General features: G+C 48.3%; 1 protein-coding gene across 6 annotated transcripts in view; it reads right to left on the reverse strand.

Annotated features, from left to right (window-relative positions):
* AP4E1 (adaptor related protein complex 4 subunit epsilon 1) overlaps nt 1–22021 on the reverse strand; it is a 491916-nt gene that overhangs the window by 292564 nt on the left and 177331 nt on the right. For 3 of the 6 annotated variants that reach the window (XM_078684823.1, XM_078684828.1, XM_078684825.1), the window contains one exon: nt 16524–16636. In XM_078684823.1, the coding sequence (XP_078540949.1) occupies nt 16524–16636 (113 nt within the window). The remainder of the gene's footprint in view (nt 1–16523; nt 16637–22021) is intronic. The other 3 variants (XM_078684822.1, XM_078684826.1, XM_078684824.1) reach the window with 1 other exon arrangement.

Genomic DNA, 22021 nt, shown 5'->3' on the forward strand with positions numbered 1-22021 from the left:
TTGGCCCAATAAAAATGTATCAATGGAAAGGACCAAACCATATGATAAAAGTCCACATAGCCAATTCCAGGAGGTGGAGGTAGGACGAAGGCCTGCGTGGCATAGGCGGGATGGGGAGAGATAAACAAAATATAGAAAGTACATCTGTACCTGTCAAGGAGATAGTGAGTTTGTGAGGGGCGTCCCACCAATCCTTGTCCTCCAGGGGTCCCACCCAGCTCTCCCAACAAGTTCTAAGGTGGTCTAGCGAACCAGGTGTGCTAATGACCAGGGTGCAATAAATCTGAGATTCTCCCGCACCCCTAATTACCCATGAGTAGCTTAATTTCCAGAGGATCAAATTCCAGAAGCAGGTCAGTCGACTGGATGTGAGCATAGACAGCGTGTCTGATTTGGAGCTATTTGGAGCATTGTGTGCAAGGGTATACGTCTGTTGAAGGACCCGAAAGGACATTATATGTGAACCCGACCACACATCTCCCAACTGTGTCATACCAATAAGTCCCAAGATGAAAACCACGGATTACTGGCAACTCCCCCAGCCAGGGGCCGTGTCAAAGAGGAGTTTGGCGTGTAGGTCTAGCCTCCCATTGTACATGCCGGAGTGCAGCTCTCCATGCAAAGAACACCACTTGTGTTATCAACGGAATGGAGTTAGAAACCGGCAAGCCATACCGCATGGCCTGCAAGTGAGGAAAGCCAAACATCGAGAGCTCTAGGCGGGAGGTGGGATACGGCCATCCCCGATTAAACCAATCATGGATAACAAGAAGGTCGGAGGACAAATAATAAAGGTAAAGGCTAAACAGCCCCAGGCCACCATCAAAGGGACCTCGTTGACAGTATATGAAGGCCAGACGCTGCCTAGCGCTCCACCACAGGAATGTTCTCACAAGCCAATCTAAATTGCGAGACCACACGGATATAATTGAAGTGGCAAGTTCTGAAAAATTTTAAGAAAGCGCAGAAGGATCATCATTTTGTAGAATGTGATACATCCCATGACGTTAAGAGGAAGTGTTTGCCGATTTAGCTTTTTGAACCAAAGGTTGAAGTTTAAGGGCCCAGGTAAGTTCCGGATGTAAAGCAACCCGTACGCCCAGATATTTAAAACCAGCGGAGAATGATAGTCGCTTGCCAGTCAAAGCAGTCTACGGCCGACACCAAAGGGACCAGCCTAGATTTAGAGGGGTTCATCTTCAAGCCTCCATATAACATATAATGCGATCTTCATGACCAACATCCCAAGTCCATCCAGAGTATCGGGAATCTGTACAGATACGTTGGTCCGAAGGCTCTATTGCCGAGGAAAAGAGAAGGGGGACAGGGGGCAGCCCTGCTTGGTACCTCACTCTACACGGAAGACGACAGAAAGGACCCTGTTGACTCGCACTCAAGCATTGGGGTCAGAATACAGGACACAGACCATCGAAAGTGCAATCCAAAGCTAGCGAACGCCAACAGCAACTGAGGGTAATTCCAGTCCACTGTATCAAAAGGCTTCTCAAAGTCAATTAGGAGCAGGCCCAAATCCTGAGGCATCTGTGGGGACCGTGAAGGTGAAACAGACCAAGCAGTCCTGCACCCCCAACGTTATCGAGTGTGCTGTCTACAGGGTTTGGGTGGAGGGCGTGCCTCCAAAGCATCAGCAGGCTCCCACCGGCGTGGAGAAGCGGAGGCGACGGACCCATGTAACAAGCGATCATCCGTAAGCCACTGCCATGAGGACTCAAGACTGCTCGCAGGCAGGTCGCTCCCCACGTAGCTGCACGGTTCTGCCTGCATTGTTTTGCCTAATCTTGTATTTTTCCCCTGTGCCTAACTTGCTTTCTTGCCAAGACTTGTTTTTATTCCCCTGTGACTGTACTTGCTTTCTTGCCCAGACTTGTTTTTATTCCCCTGTGCCAGTACTTGCTTTCTTGCCCAGACTTGTTTTTATTCCTCTGTGCCTGTACTTGTTTTCTTGCCTAAACTTGTTTTTCCTTCCTTTGCCCAGTTCTCCCGCGGCCCCCGTCCGTTTTTCCCACCGCTGCGTCCCTGCGGCCCCGCCCACCTGCAATCCCTTTCGCCGCCCTGCTCCCACCTCCCAGCTGCTCCTCCCTCCCACATCCCCTCATATGGAAGCCGCTCAGCGGGGGCGCCGCTGGCGCACCTAAGGCAAGCCCGTCTGCGCCCGTCCGCGCCTGGACCGCGCCCAGCGCCAGAACCCCTGGCTCCTGCGCCCCCCACCGCACCCGATCCAGACTCAGCTACGACGCAGACTCCACCCACGCTCTCAACACCGGCCGAGACCAAGGCTGCAACCAGGCTGCCCCGAAACACACCCACGGACCATTCTCCTGCCGCAGCTGCAGATTCACCTGCGACAGAACCATCAAAACACCAAGAACCAGACCCAACCACCTCCGCTGCATACTCCTCAACACCCGCTCCGCACGCAAACACGCCATCGAGCTCTGGGACCTGCTCGACACCACAGGCCCGGACGCAGCCTTCCTGACCGAGACGTGGTGGAACGACTCCTCTGCACCAGACATCGCCGTAGCCATCCCAAACGGATACAAGATCACCTGCAGGAGGAGGAATAGCCATTGTCTACAAGTCCACCCTCAAGGTCACCACCCACGCAGACTACTCCCTCAACACCGCCGAACACCTGCACTTCCAGATCCACACCGACCCCAACACCACCCCCAGAGGAACTCTCATCTACAGACCCGCCGGACCCCGGGCCCGCTTCAGCGACTCCATCGCCGACCTCGCCAGCACCCAGGCACTCGCCTCCACGGACTACATCCTCCTTTGGGACCTGAACTTCCACCTCGAGAACAACAACGACGCCAACTCCTCCACGCTGATCGCCAACCTCGGCCTCAGACAACTCGTCACCGCGCCCACCCATGCCGCCGGCCACACGCTGGACGCCATCTTCTCCACAAGCACCCACGTCACCTTCGACCACACAACCAAACCCCACTGGACCGAGCACCGCTGCATTCACTTCACCTTCAAAAAACCACGCACCATCGCACCCAACAGCTGTCTCGCTGCTGCTGGAGCAAAGTCACCGAAGATCAGCTGATCACCACCCTCTCCAAGAACCCACCCACCGACCCCACCAACCCAGACGCCGCAGCCCGCAACCTCAGACAGTGGATCAACGACTGTGCCAACACCCTCGCCCCACTGAAGAAACCCTCCAACAACCACACCAGCAAGAGAGCCACCTGGTTCACCGACGAGCTCCTGGCCTCCAAGCGCGCGCGCGCCGGAAACTGGAGAAGAAATGGCTCCACGAACATACACCGGACAACCACGCAGCCCTAAAGGACGCCACCCGCAGACACCACCACCTCATCAGATCAGCCAAGAGATCCTCCTTCAAAGACCGCCTGGATAACAACGCACACGACAGCAAAGAGCTCATCCGCATTGTAAAAGAACTCTCCAACCCCAGCGCCAACACCAACGACATCCCGCCCTCACAGGAACTGTGAGACTCACTGGCCATCTTCTTCCACCGCAAGATCGCCGACATCCACGAAAGCTTCAACACCACGACTGACCCGACCACACCAGACTCCACCCCTCTCCCGAACACCAACAGCACAACCGCCTGACCGCCTGGTCCAACGTCAGCGACGTCGAGACACGCAAGGTCATGAACTCCATCCACTCAGGATCACCGACAGACCCGCGCCCACACCACATATTTAACAAGGCAGACGCAGCCATCTCACCCCAACTACGGAAGATCATCAACATCTCCTTCGAAACAGCGACATTCCCGGAAAGCTGGAAGCACGCCGAAATCAACGCCCTCCTCAAAAAGCCCAAGGCGGACCCCAAGGACCTCAAGAACTTCCGGCCCATCTCCCTGCTCCCGTTCCCGGCGAAGGTCATAGAGAAAATCGTCAACATGCAACTGACCCGTCACCTCGAAGACAACAACATCCTGGACCAGTCCCAATCCGATTTCAGACGAAACCACAGCACCGAGACAGCCCTCATCGCTGCCACAGACGACATGAGGTGCCAATTAGAAAACGGCGAAACATCTGCCCTCATCCTCCTGGACCTCTCGGCCGCCTTCGACACGGTCTGCCATCGCACTCTAAAAACACGCCTCCAAGTAGCCGGTATCCAAGAGAAGGCCCTCGACTGGACCACATCCTTCCTCTCCGATAGATCCCAGAGCGTCCACCTCCCACCTTTCCGATCCGAAGCCACCGACATCATCTGCGGCCTCCCCCAGAGCTCCTCCCTCAGCCCGACGCGGTTCAACATCTACATGGCCCCCCTCACACAAGTGGCCCGCCACCACAACCTCAACATCATCTCCTACGCTGAGGACACTCAGCTCATCCTCTCCCTCACCAAGGACCCACGCACCGCCAAAACCAACATCCACGACAGAATGAAGGCCATCGCCGAGTGGATGAGGAGCAGCCGTCTGAAACTGAACTCGGACAAGATGGAGGTCCTCATCCTCGGACCCACCCCTCAGCCTGGGATGATTCCTGCTGGCCAACCAGTCTGGGGACAGCACCGACACCCACCTACCACGTACGCAATCTTGGATTCATCCTCAACTCCTCCATCTCTACATGTCCAAACAGGTCAACACCGTCTCCTCCTCCTGCTACAACACCCTCCGCATGCTCCGCAGGATCTACAAGTGGATCCCGACCGAAACAAGAAGAACAGTGACACAGGCCCTTGTCAGCAGCAGGCTGGACTATGGCAATGCACTCTATGCCGGAATCCCAGCCAAACACCTACGACTACTACAGCGCATCCAAAATGCCTCCGCCCGACTGATCATTAATGTCCCCCGCCGCAGCCACATCACCCCCCACCTGAGAAACCTACACTGGCTCCCCATCGACAAGAGGATCACCTTCAAACTCCTCACCCACGCACACAAAGCACTCCACAACGCCGGACCAGCCTACCTGAACAGCAGACTCAGCTTCCACACCCCTCACCGCCAGCTCCGCTCCGCCAGCCTCGCCCTCGCCGCCGTCCCCCGCATCCAACGAACAACCTCAGGCGGCAGATCCTTCTCCTACCTCGCCGCCAAGGCCTGGAACACCCTTCCTACCCACCTACGGCAGACCGAAGACCTACTCGCCTTCAGAAGACTCCTCTAGACCTGGCTCTTCGAACAGTGGCGAAGCTTCCACCCCCACCCCCTCAGCGCCTTGAGACCCTCACAGGTAAATAGCGTGCTCTACAAATAGATTGATTGATTGATTGATTGATTGACTATCAGAAAAAATTTGACTTGTTGAGATGTGGGACACAGAGTCTGGCTGGAAACCATAGCCAGTACTGAAGCCCAAGAGCCCTCAGCTTCTGTGTGACCTCTAAGTAAGAACTCCGTCGTTGTAACACGGGAAAGTGTAACACGGGAAAAGGAGAACCCGAGTGTCCTCGCATCGGCGGTCTGAATGGAAACGGCCCTCCCCGAGTATCGAATCCCTGTCTCTATAACCCAGAATGTGAGTAAGTATTGGTCGGGGCAGAGCTCTAGGAGCCAGGGCATGGTGGGCCATTTCAATAGCGAACCATGAAGGCAGGCAAGCAGGAGGCATCCAGAATTTAATCTAGCATTCAATAAAGTTAGTCATCTGCTGGGGCTCAACGTCCTCAAAGTTCTCGGGAACCCCTATGACGCAAATGTTGTTATGTTGAGAGTGATTTTATGTGTCTTCCAGCCATCTATGGAGTTCTGATGTGTGAGTAGGGTCTGGAGGGGGACCAGAGGAGCCCATAGTGTACTGGTCCATACGCATCTGTGTAGAGGCAGGACAGGAGGTTTTATCTTTACCAGTTTACTAACATGGTCAGAGGGAACAATGTCTGCAGTACAGGCTCCCACAACAGTTGCAGCGTTCAATGCCTCACACCAGTAACAGCCAGTCAAACTTGCAGAGTCTCAGCCATAAAAGAGAAAAGGGGGTGCAGAGAAGCAACAGGGGTTTTATGGCGTAATCCTAGAAAGCCCCAACACGTTCACAGAGTAATAACAGCAAGGTCTTGTATATAGCAGTTCAGCAGCTCAAGTCACCCAGGGAGGGGGAAGTACGGATCTCGCAGATAAGCAGGGCAAGTGGTCCAGTCCAAAGTGCAAGGAGAAGCAGGCAAGGACACCTGCAACACATTGTATGTGACCACCTGCCTCTCGTTCAGGCCCCCTGAGCCGGTGCAGTAGGGGATCAGAGCCAGGGCTCCCGCCAGAACCACTCACACCACACCAGTGCATGAGGAGGCCACAGCCCAGCGCGACTCGAGGCTCCCTCTAAGGGATGCCCATGGCACCGGAAGCTAAGAGGGACCATTGTCTTCAGCACAGGCTTCCACAGCAGTCGCTGCCTTCAAGGCCACACCCCGTTGAGGGACCAGACAAACATGCACAGGACTCCAGCTGAGGAAATGGGAGGAGGGGGGCAGAGGTTGCTGTAGAAGTATTATGGTGCAGTTCTAGTAGTCCCCAAAGTGTACACTGAGTGGCTATAGAGAGTCCTATACCGAACAGCTCAGCACCCCGGATCTTCCAGGAGGGGAGGCACAGACCTCACAACTGAGTAAGGCGCGGGGTCCGGTCCATAATGCAGGGAGAAGCAAGCAGGGAAGTTCCCAACACACCTCACATACCTGCAAGCTCGGGCCTCTGGAGCGAGTGTGGCGAAGGATGCAATCCAGGGCTCCCCCTTCGAGCACTCCGTCAGCACCATTGCAGGAGGGGTTACGATGCAGCGGAACTCCTGTCCCCGTCCTGGAAGTTGTCCGCAACATGGAACGGGCAGGCAGGTCAGACGGCAACAGGCCAGTCAGGCCACAGCAGCTGCAGGTCGGAGGTCCCATTCTTGGGACCCGGAGCCCCAAGTCAGAAGGGCACTGGGACAAAAGGGCAGTGGAGCCGAAGGGTGTAGTGGTAACTCCTCCTGTCCACAGAGGGTTGGGCCCACTTCCAAAGCTTATGCCCGCCATGCAACATGGTCCATCGCAGCAACTGTATAGTCGGTATAGTCGGTTGGCCCCCGTGGGCGACGGTAGACGCTCCACCGCTAGGACAGGCTTGCACCTTCAATCAAGGCACCTCATCAAAGCCTCCAAAGTGGACAAGGCCCGCCAGTCATGCATCGATCTCTGATCCTCCGCCACTGTACCGCAGCACAGGCTCACAGCTCTGCTGTGCGCCCAGCTCACTGAGGGCTTCAATCAATTGGAATACCACAGCTCCGCAGGTAGATTTGAAAATTATAACAGCTGGCCGAGCGATGGCGATGTATGTTGGATTGCAGGGGGTTAAAGCGGAGATACCTTAAAGTGTGACCCCCATGTTGCCCATCTTGGCCACACCCCCCAAAAAATATTTGAAAGGTAGTCTTTAAAGAGGGGCTTTGCTCTGCCTCTTTGTTACTATTCGTCCTTACTGTATCCTGATTGGGCAGCCGTTGAGAGAACATGCCTAGGAAGCAATGCCAACACTGAAAACAGACATGGCATGATTAAGTCAGCCTTGGTTGGCTCTACCCTTGCTACACTGAAGGTAAAGTGCTAAAGAGGTATACTTGGTCCTCGAGTATGTGTCAATAGTAAGGTGGCCCCGGTGCTGTGGCTCCACATCTTTGTTGATCATACTGACAGAAACATTGTTAAAGGAGAGCTTGTGTCAAATACAGCAGGAAGGTGATTTGCATGGTTTTATCTTGTGACAAATATAGTAGAAAGACGATTTTCATTATGAAATCACTCATGAGTATAAAAGGAAGGGGTTTTACATGGTACACTCTGTGACAAATGGTACTGAATGTAGCTTTACACTGTTTTGTCACTGAGAGGCATTTCTACATAGCTTTTTAGCTAAGGAGGGTCTATAGAGGTATGGCGTTCATTTGAAATGCTTAGTGTTGTGTGCGTTTCTTTTTACAAGTTAAATCACTGGAAGGAAATTGATTCTTAAATGTTTCTGTGTGTTTTGTGGAGTTCTAAATCTGTAGCCCACACCATCGCCCTGGATTATTCTGGCTCACAACCCTGAGGATTAAATGCTAAAAGGGTGTGCGTGTTACTCCATTTCGGGCTAATATTGAGGAAACCGTAGGACTTTGGAGCTCATCCCCTTATTGATTTCCATTACGGACATTTTGTTAGGAAGCAGTTGTTTTAGCCCATCTCTGAAGTGGTTCTATTGCCAGATTCAGAAAGGGTATCTGTACTGTTAAACAGAGTCTTTTTCTTACACAGATCTCAAGTTCAGCAGTGGCTAAAGAGGTCTGCTGTTTATTATGCACATGTGTACATTTATGTTTAGTCAAGTGTATGTTGATTAAAGTACTGCTTTTTAAAATTACTGGACATTTTTCATGAATTGTTATTGTGTGCTTTGTGGAAGAATAAGATTATACCACACAAAACCATTGTAATTACACCATGGGCTGATCTGCTTCACTATCATTGCAATTGCTAAATTGGTGTACTTGGCGATTCGTAATGCGGTATCTCGCTTTGGTTATGCCCCTATGCTTAGCATCTTGTTAACTCACAATTAATGTGTCAATATTTGAATTATTCCTTCAATTACGAAGTAACATTACTCACAATTGATACAAACACTGTTGACAGGAATACCAAAGGATTTCGTTTTTCATGATGTAGCCCAATTACAAAGAAGTAAGAAGGGAGTTTACATTGTGATCTCTATGACAAATACACCCTAAAGACATTTTACATTGGGAACGCTGACAAATACAACAGGTAGGGATTCTATATTGTGAACTGGGTGTAGAACACCATTGTAAAATACTTCAATTCAAACAGATTCATATGAAAAGAAGACGTTTAAGTAACCGCAAAAATAGTGTAAATCCTGGTTTATTCTTCAGGAATCAGGAACTCCAACCACAGGATATCCTCCTGCTGACAGCTTACTCTCAACTCAATATTCAAAACATAACATTCTCCCACAGAATCCCCAAAGACAGAACAGTCCACACATAAAGGAATGGGGAGAACTTCAGGGAAGCGAACACAGATAAGAGAAACCTAGTAAAGCACTGTACTACTCCCCCAATACAACTGAAAGGAACAACAACAAAAAGTAACAAAGAGAAGGGAAAAATACATTTATATATATTTACATCATTCACAATATTATTATTTATCTCCAGTCACTATAACACTATTAAAATTCCATGTGCATCCACCATCCATCATGGTCGCATTCCATAATACTTTGACCAATGTGCATGTTCTACTGAAATGAGAACCACCCTGACCTCTTCCTGCTAATTTGATCTTAACTAAATCCCCTTTGCGTATGACCTTGGGGTTGACAACTTTGCGTAGATCAAAACGTTCTTAACTTTTGATCTGCAAGTGCATTTCCTTCTCTCTCACAGCCCGGTCTTGATTCTGGAATACGTCCTTTTTCCAGTATTCTCTAACCCAAGGAGCAGTTAACATGGTGTTAAGATCACGTTTTCTGAACTGTATGACAGGTGAAACACCTGTAGTGGTGTGAACCTGCACTCTTCCACCCTCTTCTTAACTGCCTTTATCCATCCCACTCCACTACTTTTCGCAATCTGAATTGTACGATTAAATCTCTGTACCATCCCGTTGGTCTCGGGATGATCGAGGGCACTTTTCTTGTGCGAAATTCCCCTATCCACTAGGAACTTCTCCATCTCTCTAAAGGTCAATTGAAGACCATAGTCAGTAAGTATGTGTTCGGGATTACCTTTCCTAGTGACAATTTCCGCAAGGAAGTTTCTCACAGTGGAGGTGCAAATATAATTAGTGAAAGTAACTTCAGGCCACCTTGATGTCATATCCAATACAACAATGATATGCTTGTAAGTCTCACTGCCACTAATAGAGCCTACAATCTCTAAGCCAATCTCAATCCACACTTCTCCGGGCAAATCTCTGCACACCATGGGAGCTGTTCTACTTTTCAAAGCCAAAGCACTCCTGCAGCATTCACTACATTCTCTTACAACACGCTCCACAGCAATGTCCATCCCAGGCCACAAGTACGTTCCTCTTAATCTTTCTTTGATTTTACATGTACCCCGGTGCCTTTCATGCGTCATTTCCATTAGGCAATATCTGACTCCTGTCGGGGAAACCAGTCTGGTTATCCACAGATAATTCATGAAAAAGACTTTTGCAAAACCAGTACCTTGTTCCTCCAGATTCCTTAAATCAACACCATCTAAGACAACCATTTACAATTCTTCATCTGAGTCCATTCCCTTTCAAAATTGCATCCTCCAGTGATCGTACATACCTTCACATCCGCAAAAATTGTGTAAATTCTGGTTTATTCTTTAGGAAAAGGAACTCCAACCACATGGATTTCCTCCTGCTGACAGCTTACTCTAAACTCAATATTCATTCCATGGATTCTCTCACAGAATCCCCAAGGTCAGAACAGTCCAACAGAACAGGTTGGGGAGGAGCAGGTCGGGGAGAGTGAAGCAGGGCGGAACGAAGAGCAGGAAAGATGGAGTCGAAGGCCTCTAAGTGCTCATTGTTAGCCTGTATCAGAACTGTGCCATTTGAGTAAATGGTCACAAATGTATTCCCTTTTCTAGAAGCCTAGTTGGGGAGAGAGGTCGTCAGTTTACAACTATGTGAGGTGGTCTTGGTTTTGGCTATGTGAAGTTCCCTTCTTAAAGTGGTGTTCCAGTTCTCAGGTCTGTCCGTGTGGAATATGAGGTCCATCTTTAACTGCCCCTTTGGAGGTGCAGTGGTAAGTGTCCACAAATTGCGTTTCTGGATGTTGTCTGATAAGATTCTGTTTGAAGTTTTTTCTAGTTTTTGGAGAAAGACTAGGGGGAAGGTAATAGCGAAGATATTCACGCCGTGCGGTTTCATATGGACCGGCAAGAGTGGCGTCAGCTGGAATTTGGCTACTACAAGCGGGTCAGATTTAAAACTTTGACAAAAGCTTATAGGGTCTTTTTAAATGTACGTAAGCTGCTTGGACTTACTAAACTAAATCACTATACCCCTATTCGAAATAATAACAATCTATCACTTATTTTCAAAAATGCATACCTCCAACAGTGGTATCAAGCTGGCATCTCTAAAATGAGGGATGTGATTACCTCCGATGGTATGTGGCCATTCAATGTTCTTAAAACTCGCCATAATCTGAGTAACAATCAGTTATTTCAGTATCACGCTATTGCAGGCTACTTAACGGAGGACCAGCAGCGTTTGCAAAGACAGACCTTATAGATAAATTACTTGGGCCAAACCTACCACGGATAGGAACGAAGGCCCGATGACACAAGTAAAATAGATGAAAAGTGGCAGCTGAAACTGAATGTTCCACCTAGCACCTTCTGTCATGCCCCAAGTCTTGCACAACATTATTGTTCTCTCTCCTGCACTCTCATCTTGCACCAACACAGCTCTTGAGTCAAGGACTTTTTCCGAAGGAAGCCGGGAGCATTGCAGATGTGGGCTGCCTCGCACCAACAATGGACACATTACCCTACTAATGGAGTCTCAGGATTGGTGTCTCGTCTATCGTAACGAGTACTACAGACCCTAGCTTTCACGAGTTTCACTCTTATTTGAGAGGCAACCTTTAAATTTGGAATAGTTTACGCTGTACCTGGGATACTCCCCAGTACACCAAGGGGACTGGAACCTGTCCTGAACTTACAAATTACAAACGGAACAGTTAAGGTTAAAGCCTTGAGAAAGTAGGCTACGCGACGAAACATGTGTCGGCTGACTGCGTCTACGCTCTACATATGTGTCAACTAATTAAAAACTTACTTTTCATTGTGTTTACATGTGGACTGTGTCATATTGTCTATTTTTGTTTTCCTTGGTGTGTTGTTTAAATGAAAATCAAACCGACAACAGAGTCGGTTTTAAACTATCTTGGTGCTGTGCTCTGAATTGTAATTTTGATTAAGTATATGGAAAAGTTATTTTTCCCTATACAGAGTAACACTAATTTGCTGGCATAGTGTTTATTCATTGAGCACGCTTTTACATTGGTCATTTGATACTTGCAAACACAACAGAGGTGCTCACTATTCATTCTTACCACTGCCACCTAGTCTAGTGTGACAGCTCCTAAGCCCTTCACAATATCATCAGTTATAAGTGTGGATTTGCCATTGGGATCAAAGCTCCTGAGAATGTGAGCGATTTTCAATCTCAACTTTATAACTTCAATTTCTTCGTCACAGCTTCGATCCCATAGGAATTCTACACCCTTCTTCAACAGTTCCCTCATGCTTCCATTACTCATGACAAAATCTGTTACAAATGTATTATAATATTCTGCCATTCCCAAAAAACTTCTGCAACTCTTCTGTCCTTGTGGGTGGCGCCAAATTTCTGATAGCCTTCACCAGACACGCTTTTGGTCTTAGGCCTTCTGCTGGGATCTCATGCCCCAAATACTCGATATGAGATTTTTTTAACTTTCATTTCTCTTCCTTAATTGTACAGTTGACCTCTTCCAACCTCCTCAATACTTCCCTTACTTGTCGATCATGTTCCTCTAGATTCTCTCCAAATATCAAGATATTATCGTGACAAATCTTAATACCTTCCACACCCAACAAAAACTTTTCCATTGTTCACTGGAAAACGGATACCGCCGAAACCAGTCCAAACGGCATCTTCCTGTACCTATAAGTAACAAAAGCCGCTACAAATGCCGTCAGGGCTTTTCAGTCATCATCCAACTCCACCGGGTGGTAAACTGATTTCAAATCGATAGATGAAAATACCATAGCTTTATCCAGCAATGTGAATTGTTCTTTCTCACTGCTACCACAAGAACCCACCACTTTGTTCCATCTGCTTCTTAATTCCCTCCTTCTACAAGATTGCCAACTCCTATTTCATGTCAGCTCTGACAGGGGTACATTTCTCACTTTTCCCTGTATGCCTTATTCACATACCCACATAAACATCCTAGTCCTTTACTAAACACACTGGGAACTCTTTCATTACATCCTGCTTGACTTTATAACCAGTCATGTTATCATCAATCAGTTGAAAGTGTTGCACCAACTCAAAAGGTTGTCACCACTAGATGACACATATACCTTCCCTACCACAGACCTCCCTTTGTACTCAACCATTCCCTCAAAGAACTCCGACAATTTTATCAGTTCCCCGTCATATGCATATGACTTAATATCTGGTTCCAGTAGCTTAACTTTTGTGAGGAGTCTTTCGGTATAAAATGAGTTTGAGATCAGAGTTATTTTAGCACCTTAATCGAACAATACCTTTGTGGTTCACCTTCCACTTGTATTTCATTGACAGGACACTTCTTTTACCCTTCATTGACCTGTAACACTATTTGATCAGGCTCCTCGTCACTTTCATCTTGATGCACATCAATCTCTTCAACGTTTCCCTTGACTCTTACTTTTGCACAATTGTTCCCCAATTCCTGCAAGTTATTTATTTTGCTGGCCATTCTTTGTAGAAAGCCAAATGACTTTTACTCCCACATCTGAAACATTTTAATTCCACACTAAGTTTTTTTCCGCTAGCACCATACTTTTTTCAGTACGTAACTTACTGCCTTGAGCACAACTTTTTTCCTTTACCTCATTTACCTCCTCCCCAGAATCGTTTTTAATAACATCCCCACATTTCATTGAATATTCAGTTCTTTTAGCAAGTACTAGAACTTCATCCAGAGCAGGATCATCCCTTAGCCATAGTTCGTCAGGCACTTTGTCTATGTTTCAACCAAGTATAAATTGATACCTTATTCTTTCCTCCGCAGCACCTGAAAATTGTATGGAGAGGCTAATTTCCTCAAATCAGTGTTGTAATCATTCACTGGTTTGCCTTTCCTTTGCGCCCTTCAACTGAAATGACCACTCTAAAATGGTGCTGACCTTCGGTAAATAATGGATATCTAACATTTTAATACACAGTTCATACTCATTCAGGCTCACCGCATCATTCTCCGGGACATCAGGTAGCTGATCGAGCACCTCTTGTCCTTCCAGTCTCAAGCATTGCAATAGTAAGGCTGCATTGTGCTTTGAACCCAACAAGGTACCACATACCCTTGCATACCTCTCAAAAACATTCTTCCACCTATTCCATTTAATACAAGGCTCGCCAGGTAAAGTCAAGTTAAAGGGAGGAGCCGTTACGTTTTGCATCTTGATGAATGTCCCCCACAATAGAAATGCACTTACTACAGCATTAGCAGATATGTAGCCTTTTAACTACAATTAAGGGCGTGCCAACTACCAAACATCAGATCAAAAATAGCATACAGCAAGTCTCCTGCTTACAAGGTGTGCCAGTCACTGTAATCTCTTCTTGCCATAGCTGACTTGAATGCAGTTAGGCACATAAGGTGTGCCCATCACAGTAGCCTTCTCTTGCCATAGCTTACTGGAAAGCAGTTAGGCACATAAGGTGCGCCCATCACCATGATCTCGCTAAACTGCATCATAACTTGCTTGTAGCTATCACTGCTTCATAATCGTCACACCTCTTTCACCATGCATTTCAGTACTTGTGGTGCAATACTTTCCAAACCATTAAAATGGCAAACCTACGTTACACACACAGTATCAGTTTTAGTAGGCGAGGCAGCTTGTTTCTCGAACGTGTGTAGCTCTGTGCCTGTTTCTGTAGGCAGTGTGGCTTACACTGAGCTTGTGAAGTGACACTGATGCTTCTAGCACACGATAATGAACAGGAGTCTCTTCGCTCCAGAACAGCATCAGGTGGGCACAGTGATATCGGTATGAGAAGCAGGCGAGTGATGGCCACAGTGTCTACGAACACAAGATGGGCACTCGCCAACCGCACCACCAAACTTCTAGCTTGCACAAGCACAGCTCTCACAAAAGCGCAAGGTGGACAATCACTAAAATACAATTGTTCACAGTGATTCCTCTCAATTCACTTGTTCCCAATTGTGGCAGCACGCAATAACAGTTTCCAAAGGACTTATAAAGCATCAATTTTACTAAATGCTCACCTCAGTGTTAGGATGGTTCCAATAGCAAAGAGGCACTTATAACTTAATTCCTCACTTGTTTTTGTCCTTCTTTTATCTCATCACCAGCGTAGAAATTATAGTTTATTGCTTAAGAGTAAGTCTTCCATGAACCATCCTAGCCACTGCCTTCAGGCTGCTCTCCATGTCTCTTGTTTCAAAAGATAACATTGCAACTAGAACAGTTAAGGCTGGTGAAAACATCTGGTTCCATGACCTAATACAATTCCACCTAAGCAGATACCACTGAATACTACTCCACAGTTTGACAATGGGGAGGAATGGAAAGCATGGCGCAGACAGTGGCAAGCTTGCGTTTGTCAGGAGGATCAGGGGGCTACGACAAGCCAAGCCCTCCAAAGGTCACTTGAAACAATTGGCCCTGGAAAGAAACAAGTAGTGTCACTCCCCATCACAGTGACTGTTGTGCACAAGGACATAGGCAAAATAAGGGACAAAACCTACGACACGGAAAAGGAGAGTATCTGATGTATGGGACAGGACATGCTGACATCAGAAAGCTCAACATTAAGGAAAATTGAGAAAAACCTTGCAGTCTCATTCTACCAATAATGTTCCGACATGGGAAACCGACTTTACCACAGATCTTTTACCTTGCATGTCTTTATTACACAGGTACGTATTTGCACCTTTACCATGCAGTACTTTACCGCACAGGTAACTTTTTGTAAATAACAATTGTATATGTTATTTAAAAATGGGGTAGAGGTGAGAGGAAGGGTAATTTTTGGGGTTATGGGTAAATAATGGGCGGTAAGAGTAATTTTAGGTTTGAGGGGTGGGCAAAAGGAGGTCTGGTTAATGTTAGGGTTTAGGTGTGGGTAGAGGTAAAGTGAGATAAGGGCAATTTTGGGGTTTAAGTGAGGGAAGAGGTAGACGGAGGTTAGGCGTAAAAAAAAGTTAAAAAGGAGAGGTTAGGGTATAAATATAAATATATATATATATATATATATATATATATATATATATATATATGGGTGTATGTGTGTGTGTGTATGTGTGTGTATGTGTGTATATATATATATATATATATATATATATACACACATACACACACATACACACACACACATACACCCACCCCACACATGTATATCTCCCCTTTTCAGTTTTGACTGCCGTCGAACACCAATAAACAATTTTCTGAGATCATGTACACTTTACCTTATTCTTCCACTGTCACAGGAGAGCAAAGAAAAAGCATAAGAGAGCTTACATGACACAATGGAATGCTGCCATCTTTTGTCTCTGTCCAAGCCTCCTTGAAAAAGGAGAGTAGTACTTTTAGGTTCAAGGCACCTTTCAGTGAGAAGGTATCTGCAGGTGAATGATGGAGCTTTATAAATGCTTAAAAATAAATACTTCTCTTCTGCATCCTAGGATACTAAAACAAACTTTAAAATAATACAAAACAATTTACAAACTAAAACTGTATTTAGTCATAGCAATTATAGTGTATTAATCTTACCTTCAGCCAGAAGCCTCAAGAAATTGTTTGGAATGTCGGGGTGCATCACGTCTCCACCTACAGAGAAAACTGCATTCATCGTCTGTATAAACCACTCATTGTTAGGAGAGTATGTGCCAGTTTTATTAAGGAAAATTCTACTGCTTCTTCAAAACAGGAAACTCTAAGAAATCACAATCTCAAAAGACATAAAGCACCAACAAGAAGGGTGAACACTTAACCATGATATTTCCTTGAAATTAATTTCAAATGAGCCTTTACAAGCCTATGCATGTGATACCTCCATGATCTGATTTACTAATGTATAGCTGACATTCAGCCTAGAGAACAGTATACAAAATATCAATCTTACTCCTACAGTGGAATGGGAGAACGTATATACACTGGCTGCATATTCGCAATAATAAATGGATGTAGTGTTGTGCTACCAATCGCACAAGTTACTCACTTTCGGTAGCACCTTACCTGGTACATCGGATAGAGACATCTAGCTGCAAATTCCTTACCTTTGAACAGATACCCAAGCAAAACCTTCATTGGAGGAGGGACTGCACAATAGTTTTAGACCAAAAAAATCCTGCAGACCAGAGTGGCCAAACAGGCCTTCCCTGGGAACCTGAGAATAAAGGCAATAGTGTCTGGCAAACGTATGCAGAGACACCCACATGGCAGCTTGACAGATATCATGAATTGGAATCCCATGCTGGAGGCTGGTTGCCTTTGCCCTGTTGGAAAGGACCCTAAGGCCTTCAGGAGGCTGCTTCTTTGCCATGGTATAACAGATTTTTATAAAGAGGTTGACCCAAGGAAAGATGGTCCTTTTTTGAACAGCATGCCCCTTCTTTGCTCCCACGTACCCTAGAAAGAGTTGGTCATCCACCCAGACCTCTTTAGTACGATCAAGATAAAATGATAATGCTCTCTTTGGGGCCAGGCGGTGGAGATGCTCCTTTTTCTTGGAAGGATGCGGAAGTGCATAGAAAGTGGGCAGAGTAACTGAGTGTCCCAAATGAAAGGGAGTTATTGGCGGCAGCCACATAGCAGGTGGTCCCACCCCCAGCTGCCCCACATCTCCTCCGCCACAATAGTCATCGTTAGATAGATTGGAATGGACAACGCCAATTCACATGACAGAGTAACCCTGTGATGCAGCCAACTCGCCCACTTACACATCTCTTCATATCCCCCGCCTTCCTCTCCACCTCCCTTTCTACGTACACCCTATGCGCTCCATACAACGAAACTCTTATACCTTTCCCACTACAGCGGACCTGCCCCCCCCCAGTACTAGTCATCCTCCCTACCTGCACCCCCTCTCACAACAACCCCACTGACAACTACAGGCTCCACCCTTTTCCTATACCATCTCCCACCTCATCACACTCTCCACCCCTCCCTCCCTCTTTCCCCTCGGACACGCATAACTGCAGTCCCCCAGTAAAAGACTAACCCCTCTCCTCCCTTATGGCAAAGGAGGAGTCCACTGACACCATGCGATAGCACTTTCCACCCCTCCCCCCACTACACCCCACCGCAGGCAGTGACCACCTTAGCAGTGACATATGACTACTACAACACTGCTGGCAAACATGGAGGAATCGGACACTGACTATCCCTAACCCCCCATTCATTATCACCTCCACGCTACATTGAACACACCATTCTCCCCCTTCACGCATGGGCCAGCATGTATGGCCCCAACTACATCACTGCTGACCCCGCGTTTTCCCTACCCATCACACAGGACTTTCTCTCACGAGGTACTCCTCTCCCGCTCCCTCCAATGTGCACAAGGGTGCCCCTTAGGACGCCCTAGAGAACACCAGATACCTGATCACCCAACACCTGCGCACAGTTGCTCAGACCCCCCCACCCCCCATCCCTCACGATCACTACCACCACCCAGGTCTATAAATAGGCACCCCCTGAGAAGAGAAGGCCCATACCTTCTCTACCTGCCCCTTCCCAAATACCCCCTACTATTATCTATGATATACCCTTCATCCATGTTATTACTGTATGCAGCTACTGTACATGTTTGTAGAATGAAGGGTTTCCATTTTACATCCTGTGATATTTCTTAATAAAGAATTACAACAAAAGAAAGAGTTACAACCTTGGGCACAAAAAGATGCCCTAGTTCTCCACACCACTTTGTCGAGTAAAACTGTCAGGTAAGAAGGCTGTGAAGACAGTGCCTGCAGTTCACTCACTCTCCTAGCAGAGGTAATTGCCACTAACTATGCTGTTTTGATGGTGAGCAACCATAAAGGGCAGTTGTGCATCGGCTCAAACGGTGTGCACATCAAGAAGGGGAGGACCAGCATAAGGTTCCATTGTGGCATAAGGAAGAGAGAAGGGGGAAACAAGTGTGTTAACCCCTTCAAAAACGTCTGCACCAAAGGGGACTTGAAAAGTGAAGGCTGATCTGGTAGCTGAAGAAAAGCTGAAAGGGCCAAAAGATAGCCCCTCAAAGTGCCAAAGGCAGAGCCCTGCTGGACCAAGGAAAGGATAAACAAATGGATATTTGCCAGGGAGGCAGATACGGGGTCAATAAACCTTTCTGTACAATATTTGCAAAATGTGTTCCATCGGCAGGTGTATAACAGTTTCGTGGGGCGACCCCTGGCTGCCAGAATAACCTCACAGACTTCGGGAGGGTGGTCGAAAGCTGTCAACTATTGCCGCTCAATCTCCATGCAAGGAGGAGGAGGGTAGACAGGTTTGGGTGACGGACCCTCTCCTGCTGCAACATAAGATCCTCCAAAAGAGGCAACCTGAACGGAGGATCGATGCTCAGGTCTAGAAGCTCGGGATACCAAACCCTTCGTGCGCAGTCCCAAGCCACAAGAATAACTTGTACCCAGTTGCTCCCGATCTTGTTGAGCACTCTGGGCAGGAGTAGTTTGGGCGAAAATGCGTATAGGAGGCCTGAGCTCCACTCATGGCAAAAAGCGCCACTGAGCGAGAGCTGCCTTGGAAACTCAAACGCGCAAAACTGCTGACATTGCGCGTTCTCTTTGGAGGCAAACCGATCTAGCCAAGGCTCTTCCCTCCGCTGAAAGAGACCTTGTGCCACCTCCGAATGGAGATGCCACTCGTTATCCACAAGGCACCTTCGGCTCGGTCAGAGAACCGGCCAGGTGTTGAACCACCAGGAAAATGCTATATTGTTCCAGCCAAGTCCAGAGACAAAGAGTCCACAACCTCAATCCGCCCTGTGTGTCGCTAAACCACATGGCGGGAGTGTGGTCCATGAAAATCTGTACCAGCCTTCCTTTTATGAAATGTAAAAAAGGCTTTCAGTGCCAGTGGGATCGTCCAAAGCAGATTGATATGGAGCTTGGCTTCCAACGGAGACCAGAATCCTCTGTTCTCCACCTCTCCCAGATGGCCACTGCCATCCCAGAAGGGACGCATTGGTCACTACTGTAAGATCTGGGTGGGGAAGAGAGAGGGGTCTGCACTTGTTCCAAGTCTTTCTCAGTGACCTCCGAAATCTGAACCAGGTCGGTGAGATTTCCTGGATCCTGTGTGCCCATTGGAACTTCAGGTCCCACTGCAGAGCCCGCATGTGCCACCGTGCATGGTTTACTAGCAAGATGAAGGGGGCCATGTGGCCCAACAGCCTCAGAGTCATTATCACCGAAAGGAGGGGATAGTGGCTTGGCTTCTGGCTTCCCGACCCGTGGGATCGGGCTGAACCGAGTCCACGGCCCGCAGACGTTGCTGAACTTGCGGGCGCCCAGGCCCCGCAGAATAGGGTTGACGCAGTTGGTAGCTCCTTCCGTAACCACGAAAGGAGTGAAAGGCAGATGCAGGCTAATAAGTTGTGGTGAGGCCCAAGGTCTTAGCCATGACCCGCGAGTCCTTGAAACGCTCATAGGTAGCATCTGCTTGGTCTCCGAAGAGATGGGAGGCATCAAAAGGCATGTCCATGAGGTTAGCTTGGACATCCCCCGAAAAACCAGATGTTCTCAGCCAGGCGTGGTGACGTATGGCCAACGTAGTGGAAATTGCTCGACCCAGCAAGTCTGTTGTGTCCAAGCCACATCGGATGGCGTAGTTTACTGCATCTTTCCTGTCTAAAATAGCTTGGGAGAGTAGAGCTCGGTCCTCCACCCAAGACCATGGACAGCACCTGTGCAACCGTGTCCCATATCGTATGGGAATAACAGCCCAAAAGGCATGCGGTGTTCACCGACCGCAATGCAGACTGGCGGAAGAAAAACATTTTCTTTCCAAAAGTCTCCAGCCTCTTGGATTCCCTGTCTGGAGGTGTGGAAGGGAAAGCACCACAGGAAGTGGAAGTCTGGACCACCAAGCTTTGTGGGTTGAGGTTGGGCAGGGTGGGCTGGTAAGGAAAACGGGGTCACCCGGTGAAGGGCAATGGCGACAGGCAATCGTCCTTTTTACATGAGCCCCTGTGCTGAGTTTGTACCAGGTGCCCGGAAGGATGTCCGTTAAGGCCTCATTAAAAGGAGTAAGTAATCCGAGCTGGAGAGCCCAGGTGGCAGGACCTTGGTCAAGATGATAGTCTTAACTGCCACCATAGAGAGCTGCAGGTCCAGGACCTCCACAGTCCTACGCACCACCACTGCAAATGATCCCCCCTTCTCCGTAGCCAGGTTAGGTGGAGACAACATGACAGAGTATGGGGAGGTGTCCAAACCACTGGCATCACCCAGCTCCTCGTAGCAGTCCATATCTTGTGGGTTCAGGATTTCTAAGGGATCATGCTCCGCCTCCCAGTCCTCTTCATCCTTCCCTAACCCTTCAGAATAGGAAAGGTTGAATGGCATGGAGCTGTATGGCTCCGTGGGGGCCGATCTCAACGTTGGAGGACGCCTAACTGGCTTCGTGTCATCGAGAATGAGGATCGGGGAGGTGCCGGAGATGCCAAGGACCTCGGTGCTGGGCACAGCGCCGGGGAAGGTCGCTGCGGAGGTGCAACCAGCGCCGGTCGGACCTGGGTACAGGTCCAAACGGAGGCCGCAGCACCAGGGGATGGAGCCTCATGCTCAGGTCCCACAGGAACTCCTCCATCATCTGAGCCAGCAGGGCCCGAAGCAGCACAGCAGAGTCAGGCCACCCAAATATTGTGCACATGGTGTCATAGAACTACTTTAGCTGGGCAGGGGTTGCTCCCAGTGCCGGAAAGGCAGGGAAATATGGAGCCGACTCAGGGACCTGCTCCGCGTAGGGGCCTCGAACGCAGAGGTTCCTTCCCCACATCGTGAGACGGGCAGGGTAAAGTTGAAGCCCGCTTCAACTTGTGTTTTTTATGGTGCCTCTTATCTAACTTCAATCACTTTGTCTAAGAGGACTTCGATTCACCAGACCAAGACCTAGACCTGGACCAGGTTCGAGACTGATAAGGCGAACTCTACGGTGCCGGACCACGAGCAGCTATAGGGACCTCTCCCTCAAAGTCTTCGGCGCAATGGCCTGGCAGTCGGAGCACGACTTCGAGTCATGGTCGCACTCCAGGCACAAGA

This window comes from Lissotriton helveticus, chromosome 3_2, assembly GCF_964261635.1.
Source record: "Lissotriton helveticus chromosome 3_2, aLisHel1.1, whole genome shotgun sequence".
Classification (NCBI taxonomy): Eukaryota; Metazoa; Chordata; class Amphibia; order Caudata; family Salamandridae; genus Lissotriton; species Lissotriton helveticus.